Source organism: Symphalangus syndactylus, chromosome 1 (assembly GCF_028878055.3).
Source record: "Symphalangus syndactylus isolate Jambi chromosome 1, NHGRI_mSymSyn1-v2.1_pri, whole genome shotgun sequence".
Lineage (NCBI taxonomy): Eukaryota > Metazoa > Chordata > Mammalia > Primates > Hylobatidae > Symphalangus > Symphalangus syndactylus.
The window spans coordinates 50,719,887-50,732,053 of NC_072423.2; the positions used below are offsets into that span (position 1 = coordinate 50,719,887).

General features: G+C 42.2%; 1 protein-coding gene across 4 annotated transcripts; it reads right to left on the reverse strand.

Annotated features, from left to right (window-relative positions):
• Positions 1 to 203: 203 nt before the first annotated feature.
• On the reverse strand, positions 204 to 8,653 carry C1H18orf21 (chromosome 1 C18orf21 homolog). 4 transcript variants are annotated; one of them, XR_010121151.1, is made up of 6 exons: positions 8,246 to 8,440; positions 8,144 to 8,166; positions 5,839 to 6,038; positions 3,490 to 3,680; positions 2,809 to 2,969; positions 1,863 to 1,988 (listed from the first exon to the last, which is right to left on the reverse strand). XR_010121151.1 is itself a non-coding variant. In XM_055234346.2 (5 exons), the coding sequence occupies exons 1-5, from the start codon at positions 8,320 to 8,322 to the stop codon at positions 1,823 to 1,825; spliced, it is 657 nt and encodes a 218-aa protein (XP_055090321.2). In that variant the 5' UTR covers positions 8,323 to 8,653; the 3' UTR covers positions 1,558 to 1,822. The 4 variants fall into 4 exon arrangements, 2 of the variants coding, with proteins under 2 accessions (XP_055090330.1, XP_055090321.2); XR_010121150.1 differs by having other exon boundaries at positions 2,809 to 2,972; XM_055234346.2 differs by lacking the exon at positions 2,809 to 2,969 and having other exon boundaries at positions 1,558 to 1,988; positions 8,246 to 8,653.
• Between the last annotated feature and the right edge of the window lie 3,514 nt (positions 8,654 to 12,167).

A 12,167-nucleotide genomic window follows, 5' to 3' on the forward strand; every position in this document is an offset into this window, starting at 1 on the left:
CCCTGTCTCTACTAAAAATACAAAAAATTAGCTGGGTGTAGTGGCGGTCACCTGTAATCCCAGCTACTCGGGAGGCTGAGGCAGGAGAACTGCTTGAACCCAGGAGGTGGAGGCTGCAGTGAGCTGAGATTGCACCACAGCACTCCAGCCCAGGTGACAGAGTGAGACTCCGTCTCAAAACAAACAAACAAAAAAAGACATAATAATTGTACATATTTATGGGACACAATGTGGTGTTTCATTACATGCATACACTGGTGTAATCCAATCAGGCTAATTAATAGATCCATCACCTCAAACATTTATCATTTCTTGTGGGGAGAACATTAAAAAACCCTCTTTTGGCTGGGCACTGTGGCTCACACCTGTAATTGTAGCACTTTGGGAGGGTGAGCTGGGAGGATTGCTTGAAGCCAGGAATTCAAGACGAGCCTGGGCAACATAGTAAGATTCTACCTCTACAAAAAATAAAAAATTATGGCTTCTTGTAGTGGGAAATGAAAAAAATTAAAATATTAGCCAGGTGCAGTGGTGTGTGCCTGTAGTTCCAGCTATTCTGGAGGCTGAGGCAACAGGATCACTTGAGCCCAGTTCAAGGCTATAGTGATCTACAATCATGCTACAGCACTCCAGCCCAGATGACAGAGCAAGACTGTCTCTAAAAAAAACAAAACAAAAAAAAGCCAAAAACCCTGTTTCAGCTATTTTGAAATATACATTAACTATAATCATCATGCTGTACAACAGATCACTAGAACTGATTCCTCTTAATTGAAATTTCCCTTTCCCTTTCTACTCCCCGTACCTTCAACCACAGCCTCCAGTAATCACCATTATATCCTCTACTTCTATGAGCTCTACTTTTTGAGAGCTCATGTAAATAATACAGTATTTGTCTGCGTCTGGCTTATTTCACTTAGTATAATGTCCACTAGGTTCATCCATGTTATCACAACTGACAGAATGTCTTGCTTTTTAAAGGCTGAATAGTATTCCATTGTGTACATTCACATTTACAAAAATCCACCCTTTGACAAGCATTTCTGTTGTTTCCATATCTTGGTTATTGTGAATAATGCTACAGTGAAACACTGTAGGGCAGACATCTCTTTGACATACTGATTTCAATTCCTTTGGATATATATGCAGATGTGGGATCATATGGTAATTCTACCTTTAGTTTTTTGAGGAACCTCCATACTGTCTTCCAAAGTTGCTGTACTAATTTATAGTATCACCAACAGTACGTTCCCTTTTCTAAACAGAAAGAAAATTTTAGTCTCCTATTGAGTGATCTATAATCAGGAATGTTCCAGGTATTTACTTTTGCAATCAAAATAGGAATAAGCTTCAGGTTTTACTAAGATAGTTATGCAGATAATTGTGAGAAAATAAAGACCCACTTGATCCTTTTCCTGAATTATCAACAATGCTATAGACACATGGAAGAAACCCTTATGAGTGAACAGACCCTCTCATAAAGATCTCAATTCCCTTTTGAAAGAAAATAACATAAAAACTGCTGACTAAAGGAAGAAAAAATAGTAATGCCACTACTCAATGTATATATATATCTTTATATACATACACATATATATCTATAGATTATGTATCTACAAGGAACTTTCATATATTTTTTGATCCTCACAGTCGTCCTATGAGGTAGGCAGGTTTCACGTATTCATACTAATGAGGTATTTTCCCCATAAACACTGAAGGATGCCAAGAAAAGTTTGCATTCAGATCTAGTTTCCATGTATTCAAAAAATAAATAAAAGTTTAAAAAGTTGTTTTCAGAATTGACATCAGGCATTTCTTATTTTCAAAGTCCACCCTTCAGAGAAGATAAGAAATTTCTGAAGTCCGCCTTTGGAATCTTTTGGGATTCATTCTGACTAAGTAACATTTTTAGTTGAGAGAAGTGTTTCTTTGTTTTGCTCGTATTCTTTGAGGAGCAAGTAGATACTGACTGTCCAGATGTAGGTGTTCTGAAAAGAAACAAAACCACATTCAGTTATACCAACAAATGACAATCATTTTCTACTCTTTTGTATTATGGCCATATACAGGCAATGGCTAACCTCAGTGTATTATCATCTGACAAATCCCTGTTCAGTTAGATTTCCTCAGGAATTTCTGACAGAGAAAAGGGCAAGAACAAATGTTTAGGGCAAGAAAGTATACTATGAATGGTTCAGTATTTTTTTTTGGAGATGGAGTCTCACTCTGTCGCCCAGGCTGGAGTGCAGTGGTGCCACTTCAGCTCACTGCAACCTCTGCCTCCCAGATTCAAGCAATTCTCCTGCCTCAGCCTCCCAAGTAGCTGGCACTACAGGCAAACACCACCACGCCTGGCTAATTTTTTGTATTTTAGTAGAGATGGTATTTCACCGTGTCTCAGGTCTCAAACTCCTGAGCCGCCCGCCTTGGCCTCCCAAAGTGCTGGGATTATAGGTGTGAGCCACCATGCCCAGCCGTGAATGTTTCAGTTTTGTTGGCACATAGGATGATTTAAGGCAAAGAAAGACAGGCAGACAGATTGGTGCCAGATAGGACTGGAAAGCCATGCTGGAGCACTGATCCATATGCTACACAGGTGATGTAGACCTATGCTCCAGAAAGATGATCACACTAAAAGAGTTTGATCCTAGAAGCAGGGAGACCCCTTAGGAAAATCACTGCAGTAGTCCTGACACATTTCTCCCTAGCAGCACTAGGGAGAAAAAGGAGCAAAAAGATGAAAACATGGAAGTAGAATATATAGAAATTGGTGACAAGGACCAAGGAAACAGGGATTTTTGAATGTACCTGTCATTTTGGGTCAAAATGTCCAGAAAGTTGTGTTCATTCACAGAATAAAGAACTCAGGGCCGGGCACGGTGGCTCACGCTTGTAATCCCAGCACTTTGGGAGGCCGAGGCGGGCGGATCACGAGGTCAGGAGATCGACACCACGGTGAAACCCCGTCTCTACTAAAAATACAAAAAATTAGCCGGGCGTGGTGGCGGGCGCCTGTAGTCCCAGCTACTCGGAGAGGCTGAGGCAGGAGAATGGCGTGAACCTGGGAGGCGGAGCTTGCAGTGAGCCGAGACTGCGCCACTGCACTCCAGCCTGGGTGACAGAGCGAGACTCTGTCTCAAAAAAAAAAAAAAAAAAAAGAACTCAGGAGGATGGACAGGTTTGAGTGGTTAGCTGTGGGGAAATGATGAACTAAGTTTTGAACATGTAGGGGACTGAAGTGGATATATTTAGCAGGCAGCTGGAAATAGGCACAGGAGATGTTGGAAGCAAAGTAACATACCTAGAAGTCAAATGCATTGAAATGAGCATTGAAGATATGGGAGTATGTGACATTAAAAAAGGGTATGGAGAAAAAATGGCCAAGTCCTGAAATGCATGGCATATTTAGGGAGTATATTAAACACAGGAAATTAGAAGAAAACACTTGAGTTAACACTGGCAATTCAAAAACTTCATGGATTAAGATACCTGAAAATCGATGCTGAGCTCTTGCCTTTGGAACCAGACATGTCATGGTTTGGGTTTGCAGTCCTTCTCTCTGGTGTCTTCAGGCTGAGTTTACTTGTAGGAGTGGCAGGGTTGCTCTTTAATGCTGACAGAAAGCTTCTACTTTTACCATGATGTTTCACTGTTCTGTTGCATGTTTTACAAGTGATCAACTACCATAAAAAGAAGAAATATCAGTCCCGTCATTTATCTTATAATTTAACCCCATAAACCACATGTTCATTGAATTTTTAAATGTCAGGGACTATACCAGATATTATAGGGGTAAGTAAAATAGAGGCTGTCCTTGGGGAACTTGCAATCTAGTAGCAACAATCAGACAAGACAATTTTTTTTTTTTTTTTTTTTTTTTTTTTTGAGACGGAGTCTTGCTTTGTCCCCAGGCTGGAGTGCAGTGGCGTGATCTCGGCTCACTGCAACCTCTGCCTCCCAGGTTCAAGCGAGTCTCCTGCCTCAGCCTCCCATGTAGCTGGGACTACAGGTACCTTCCACTGCGCCTGGCTAATTTTGTATTTTTAGTAGAGACGGGGTTTCGCCATGTTGGCCAGCCTGGTCTTGAACTCCTGACCTCAGGCAATCCACCTGCCTCGGCCTCCCAAAGTGCTGGGATTACAGGCTTGAGTCACTGTGCCCAGCCGGCAAATTTAAAATGAGAAAATGTTCAATAAAAATGAATGGCTAAACATTTGTATTTAATTTAAAATAGGTTTTCAAAGATAATGAACTCTACTTTTTAAATATAAAACCATGTTTGGGGGGAATTTGGGAAGAGATGGGAGATGATACTCTTTAACATCTGGAGGAATGTTCTTTGTAACAGCAGTAAGCATTTAATATTTTTTTGCAGATGAACTTCAAGCCTCTTCCCAAAAACAATATGGCCCAGTATCACTGGAAATTTAAGTAGCCTCTTCAAATCCTTCGCAATTTTGTAAATATAGGTCTAAAGTAACTTATACAGCCAAATGAGTTGTTATACTCTCACATCTCTCCACTCCCATCATTAGCTCGAGAGGCTGACTTTCTTTTCAAGATTCATTTCTCAAGAAATGGTCCATTTTCTAGCTAATTTCCTTTCTTCTACATATCTAACTGACTGTGCACAGGACTCAGCCCATGCCTCGGCAAATTAATACAAACTAGTTTAAGTGAGAAGTAGTTTGATGTTCATGAGCAGATGAAAATGCCAATGGAAGATCTGCATCTATCAAAGGTCTATGTTGCTTTACACTTTTTGGAAGGAGGCTGTATACAGATTAAAATAAATCAGAAAAACAAATACCTCTAGCACCTTTCTAGCTGACTTCTGATTAAAATACATTAGAATGTAAGCTTCATGAGGGCAAAACACTGCAAGATAGTGAGGCAGCATTTACTGTCTTCCCATTTAAGAACATTTTCCAAATATGTGGCAGTAATGATTTTTGAAAAATGCAATTCTCCAAGAACTAAGAAACTGAATTCTATACTCACTTCAATATTCTATCTCTTCTCTCTTTCCCTTTAACCATTCAATTTTATGACAAAGCAAAATGCACCTACCTGACCAACACTGGTAAACTCCTAAATATGGCAATTTTCAATCCAAGTAATTGCTAATTATAGTCTTAGGCCAGACATAAGCTGTCATAATGTCCAGTGCCTGGCACAGTGCTGGACAATAAGCACGCACTTGAACAGTTGATAAATGTTAACATAAAATATGCAGGATATAAAGTGTATTTGCTACTGGCCTCCATATAGTAAACCATACATAATCTGACTTTGGTTGTTTTATTTCATCTTATATCCCCAATATTAAATGTTGCTTGGCATATGATAGACCCTCAATAAAATGTTTAAAGAACAAAAGATGCATTCACCTTTGTTGGGCATACCTGTAAATACACACTCTGACATGGAGTGGGAGGACAGCTGAAGAAGTGACATGATACCTACATACATAACATACTACTATTTGAAGCAAAGGACCATTAATTGAAAAAACAATGTAGTGGTAACTGCAATTTAGGTGGAGCCATAATGGTCAGTTCAAGAAATCCGCACATTTGTGAAAAATAACGCTCAACAATGGGATCTCAAAACAATTGAGAGCTCACCATATTTGGTTTACGTAATCATGAAAAATAAAAATAAGCTGTCCTTATAATGAAACACTAATCATCAGAGAAGTGTTTATGTACATATTTTGATAATCCAAATATACTACTATAAATCTCTGAGTTATATCGAGGCTGACTCTTAAACTGATTTTAAGTGAAAGAAAAGAAAATTCTAGTTTACTCATACATACTGGAACTGAAATCTTACCAATACACTTTTGGAGTCTTTGAACTTTTTCACAATTTTTGCTTCTTTAAAACTGAGTGTATAGTTTCTCGCTTCTCGATTAAGAAGTTTCTGTATTTTGGGTGTCAACTTGGCTTTGGGTTTGAGACGCACTCGAGAGTTATCCAGAACCAACAACTGGAAACAGTATGGACAGGTTTCTTCAAAAGTGCTCTTATCATCTAAAGTTATACAAACGAAACTCACAATTCAGCAAATCTGAATATTTTGTTACCTCAAACTGCCAACATTATAAAAAGTATACTGATATTTAATATAAGCAGATACATTCTTAAGTAAACTCAAAATATGAAAATTTACAAAAAGATAAATTGACAGTAATTTACTATGCAGAATACTACAATTCCATCCATTCACTCCTTTCAGCAACAGATAGGCAAATCTCCAACCTATGCTAGCAAATCCTGTAGACTTTACAATATATCCAAAATCTAGCCACTTCTCATTACTTGCTACTAAGTTTTAAAAGGCTGTTATGTTTCACCAATTTTACCAATGCTTACCACAAAATAACAAATTGCACTGCAATTTTGTTTCTTTTTTTAAATAGCACAATGAATAGTATCTACTGTTGAGCACTGTGCTATGTGCCAGGGATATAACAGCACTTATAAAGCTAAAGACCACACTTAAACTTAGCTCTGTCAAAGTGAAATTCATTCATATTTACTAAGTGACAATTAAGAATGCCAGGCACTGTTCTGAGTGCTGGAGACACAGCAGTGAACAAAGGACAATTCACCGAGGCATACAATAAATATAACAACGTCAAATGTTAAGTGCTGGGAATAAAAAAGTAAGATAGAAAAGGGGAATAGAAGTATTGATGGAGTTACTGTAATTTTAAATAGGTGGTTAGGGAAAGCTTCATTGAGTGATATCATAGAGACCAGAGGGAAATGGAGGATTCGCATGAAAGCAGATATGTGAGGCAAGAATCCCAGGCAGAGGGAAGAGTAGCTGCAAAGGCCCTGAAACAGAAAAGCAAGGAGGCCTAGTGTGACTGGAGTTGCGTGAAGGAAAGAGTAGATCCGAGAGGTATGCGGGCCTATGACACAGGGCCTTACAATCCTTTTAAAGGACTGTCACTTTTACTGGGAGATGGGAAGCTGTTTGAGTTTGTGGCAGAGAAGTGACATGATCTAGCTTTGGTTTTTATCAGCATCACTCATGCTGCTGGCTTGAGAACACACTAGAAACGCATGGGAGCTGTTAGCAATAATCCAGGAGAGAGCTGGTGATGGCCTGGAGCAGGGTAGTAGCAATGGATGTGGTGAGGAGTGGAGTGCACGGGCGCCATCTCCTCTTACTGCAACCTCCACCTCCCGGGTTCAAGAGATTCTCATGCCTCACCCTCCCGAGTAGCTGGGATTACAGGCGTGGACCACCACGCTGGGTAATTTTTTTGTATTTTTAGAAGAGACAGGGTTTCGCCATGTTGGCCAGGTTGGTCTAGAACTCCTGGCCTCAAATGATCCGCCCGCTTCGGCCTCCCGAAGTGCTGGGATTACAGGGGTGAGCCACTGCTCCTGGCTGATTCTGGCTACATTTTAAAGCCAACAGGATTTGCTCGCATACTGGCCTGGGGGAAGAGAGAGAGTTAGGGAGTCAAGAATGGCTCCAAGGTTTTTGGGCTCAATAACTGTAAGGGAAGGATGGAATTATTTACTGAAATGAGAAAAACTGGAGGATCTTGTTGGGGGGTAAAGCTCAGGTTTTGGACATATTAGCTAAGTTTGAATTACCAGACATTGAAAAGAATTTGTCAAGAAGACATTTGGATATATGAGTCTAGAATTCAGAGGAGAGGTCTGCGCTGAGTATATATATTTGTAAGTCCTCAGTATATGGTATTTAAAAGCCATGAGATTGGATGAAAAACTGTCACCAAGGAAGTGAGTGTGCCTAGAAAAGAGGTCCAAGGGCTGAGTACTGGGCCACGACAATACTTAAAGCTTGGGGAGATTAGGAGGAACCAGCAAAGCAAATCGAGAAGTAATAAATGAAGAGGAGATGAACTACGTAATGACCTAGAAGCCAAGGGAGGAAACTATTTCAAGACTGATCAACGTGTCAAATGTCGCTAATAAAGCAAGACAAGGTACATTAAAGAATTTGGATTTTTCACGAAACCGAGAAACATGCGGGTTTTGTTGTTGTTTTTACGGAGAGGAGTGAGTCCATCGGCCTTATTTGAGCGTTGTGCGGAATAGAGGAAAGCGGGGCGACAAGGGCCCAACGCACAAGAGACAGGCGTTCTTCATACCGTGCGACGAAGTGTAGGCCCAGCTGTAAAAGAGAAAGAGACTTGTCAGGAGCAAAGGAACACCTCCCCGCTCGCCTCCCGCTTCCTCTCCAGTCCTCTTACAGGAGGTAGCGGGCTTGGCCCGGGCAGCTGTCGTGCAGTCCCCGCGCTGCAGCCTCAAGGTAGTGCTTCTGTCTCATCGCCGCCGCCGCTGCTGCCGCTGGCTCGCCGCAGGAACCAGCGGAGAAAATACGGCGCCGGAAGTCTGCTTCCCAGCGTCGCCGACGTTGGCGTCCAGACTCAAGCTGCTTCCGGAAACGGGCACCCTCGGCAGAGAGGTTCCGGTTTCCTTCGCGTCCAGTCTGGCGTGGAGGCGTGCTCAGCCGGGAGGCGGCCCCACCCGCCCGCTGCGTCCCCGCCCCCTCAGTTCCACCCCTTGGCCTGCCGGGTCCTCTCAGGCACCCAGCGGAGTTTCGAGTCAGACTTGAGCTTGGGCGTAGCGGCTACACCGGGCTGCGGCGGTAGAGTCCAGAGGTGAGGCTCCCACCCGCCTATCTTCCTTCCGGCTCGCCTCCTCTCTGACAGCCCTGTTGTGATTGCTTCGCCCTCCAGATGCGCCGGGCCCCGTACTGACTGGGGCGCCGGCGGGCGGAAACGCTGCCAGCAACGAGGCCGCCGGGAGGAGCGTCCCCAGTCCAGCCTGCCCTCCGCCTGCGTAAACGCTAGCGTTTCTCTTTTTGTAATTAAAGTGAAATTCGCATAACGTAACTTTGACCATTTTAAGGTGAACAATTCAGTGGCGTTTAGTAAGTTTACAATGTTGTGCAAGCACCATTCTGCTATTTCCAAAATATTTCGATCACGCCGAAGGACAGCCAACTCCATGAAGCACTTACGGCCCACCCTCCCCTCCCTCCCAGGCCTTGGCGACCAACAGTCCGCTTTCTGTCTCTATGGATTTACCTATTCTGGGCATTTCATGTAAATGGAATCATACACACGACCTTTTGTGTCTGGCTTCCTTCACCTAGCATAATGTATCAGGTTCATCCACCTTGCAGCACGTATCAGTACTTCATTCGTTGTTATGGCTGAATAATGCTCCATTGTATGGCTGTATCTATAGGGACCAGCCCCAGAGGGTCGGTGGGTCTCTCCCTGTGTGCGGCGACGAGAGAGTGTAGAAATAAAGACACAAGACAAAGAGATAAAAAAAAAGGCAGCTGGGCCCGGGGGACCACTACCACCAATGCGCGGAGACCGGTAGTGGCCCCAAATGTCTGGCTGCGCTGTTATTTATTGTATACAAAGCAAAAGGGGCAGGGTAAAGAATGTGAATCTTCTCCAATGATAGGTAAGGTCACATGGGTCACGTGTCCACTGGACAGGGGGCCCTTCCCTGCTTGGCAGCCGAGGCAGAGAGAGAAAGAGAAAGACAGCTTATGCCATTATTTCTACACACCAGAGACTTAGTACTTTCACTAATTTACTACTGCTATCTAGAAGGCAGAGCCAGGTGTACAAGATGGAACATGACGGTGGACTAGGAGCGTGACCACTGAAGCACACCATCACAGGGAGACGGTTAGGTCTCTGGATAACTGCGGGAAAGCCTGACTGGTGTCAGGCCCTCCACAAGAGGTGGAGGAGCAGAGTCTTCTCTAAACTCCCCTGGGAAAAGGAGACTCCCTTTCCTGGTCTGCTAAGTAGCGGGTGTTGTTCCTTGACACCTTTTGCTACCGCTAGACCACGGTCCGCCTGGCAACGGGCATCTTCCCAGACGCTGGCGTCACCGCTAAACCAAGGAGCCCTCTGGTGGCCCTGTCCAGGCATAACAGAAGGCTCACACTCGTGTTCTGGTCACTCCTCACTACGTCCCCTGGTCACTCCTCACTACGTCCCCTCAGCTCCTATCTCTGTATGGCCTGGTTTTTCTTAGGTTATGATTATAGAGCGAGGATTATTATAATATTGGAATAAAGAGTAATTACTATCAACTAATGATTATTGATATTGATATATAATCATATCTAAGATTTATATCTGGTATAACTATTCTTGTTTTATATTTTATTATACTGGAACAGCTTGTGTCCTGGGTCTCTTGCCTCGGCTCCTGGGTGGCTTGCCGCCCACAGTATCACAATGGTTTATCCATTCATCAGTTGATGAACGTTTGAATTGTTTCTACTTTTTGGCTGTTATGAATGAATGCCGCTGTGAACATGTGTGTACATGCATTTGTTTGAGTGCCTGTTTTCTGTTCTTCGGGGTATAATACCTAAGAGTAGATCTGCTGGGTTATGTGGTAATTCTGTGCTTAATGAGGGTTCCAGTTTCTCCGTATCCTCACCAACATTTGCTTTTCTTTTTCTTTTTTTTTTTTTTTTTTTAAATCTAGCCTTCCTAGCGAGTATGATGTAGCGTCTCATTGTGGTTTTGATTAACATTTCCCTGACGACTGATGCTTTTGAGCAGCTTTTCATGTGCTTGTTGGCAATTTATATATCTTTGGCTGTTTAAGTTATTTGCTCATTTTTTAATTGGAGTTGTCTTTTTGTTGATGAGTTGTAAGGTTTTTTAATGTGTATGTTCTGGATAGTGGACCCTTATTTAGCCTGCTTTATTTATTTATTTATCTGAGATGGGATCTCACTCTGTTGCTCAGGCTGGAGTGCAGTCGTGTGATCACAGTTCACTGCATTCTTGAATTCCTGGGTTGGGTTAAAGGGTTCTCTTGCCTCAGCCTCCCTAGTAGCTGGAAACTAGGCATACTACCATGCTTAGGTATTATTATTATTATTATTATTATTTTGGCAGAGATGGGCATCTCATTATATTGCCGAGGCTAGTCTTGAACTCCTGGGCTCAAGCGATCCTCCCACCTCAGCCTCCCACAGTGTTAGGATCACAGGGGTGAGCCACGATGCCCAGCCCATTTTTAATTTTAAAAGGGAGCTAAATTGGCTAAGCGCAGTGGCTCATGCCTGTAATTCCAGCACTTCGGAAGGCCAAGGTGGGTGGATTGCCTGATCTCAGGAGTTGGCAACCAGCCTGGGCAACACGGTAAAACCCTGTCTCTACTAAAATACAAAAATTTAGCCAGGTGTGGCGGCATGTGCCTGTAGTTCCAGCTACTTGGGAGGCTGAGGTACAGGAATCGCTTGAACCCAGGAGGCTGAGGTTGCAGTGAACTGAGATCGCAGCCACTGCACTCCAGCCTGGGTGACAGAGTGAGACTCTGTCTAAAAAAAAAAAAAAAAAGGAGGGAGGTGGGGGCTAAATTATATAAAGATTTGTAAAGAGAAAGTATGTATTTACATCTCTATAGGCATTTTAACTTTTTCCAAAGAAAAGTTCTTTTCCCTACTCTTCCCACCTTTCCATCCCACTTCTCTAAGGCGATCAACATGAATAATTGGGTGTCTCCTCTACCTGTGTCCTTATACACTTAAGTACATGTGTAAATATGCAACCCCCGCCAACTTACCATGACCACAACAAAAAAAAAACAAACCAAACACACACACAAAACCAAAACCAAAAGTAAAATGTTAGTTCCTTACTGCATAACTTCCTTTTTTCCTTAACAGCAGGCCACAGACATCTTTTCAAGTTAGTATATGCTTTTAAATAGCTGAACATATTACAAAATGTAATGAAACATAATTTAATTTATTTAACAAATAAATAACCATAATTTATTTTCCTATTGATGATCATTTGAAAAAAAAATTAGTGCTTTGCTAGTTTATACAGTACTGGTGCTTTTTATTTCTTTTGCCTGAATTCCTAAAAGAGAAATTACTGGGTAGAATAATATGCACATTTTTTATATGCCAGATCATCCAGAAAAGTTTGTAGCAATTCATATTCCCAGCATCAATGACTAAGAAGGCTAGGTCAAATTAGATGGGTGAAAGGCAAATCCTCTTTTCATTTATCCCTTTGATGGTTTGCATTTTCTCTTATGAAGAGAAATCTCTTGTTGGATTGTTTATCAGTTTTTAGAAGATCTTTTATTTTGGTGAAATTCACTTTCTGC

What these genes read in the sequence shown, in the direction of transcription:
- C1H18orf21 (XM_055234346.2), bottom strand. Translation starts at nt 8,322, where the DNA reads ATGAGACAGAAGCACTACCTTGAGGCTGCAGCGCGGGGACTGCACGAC. An exon ending in GGCCTACACTTCGTCGCACG is followed by an intron (nt 6,039 to 8,143) that starts GTATGAAGAACG and finishes GTATAACTTTAG; the next exon opens with ATGATAAGAGCACTTTTGAA. An exon ending in AAGACTCCAAAAGTGTATTG is followed by an intron (nt 3,681 to 5,838) that starts GTAAGATTTCAG and finishes TTTTTATGGTAG; the next exon opens with TTGATCACTTGTAAAACATG.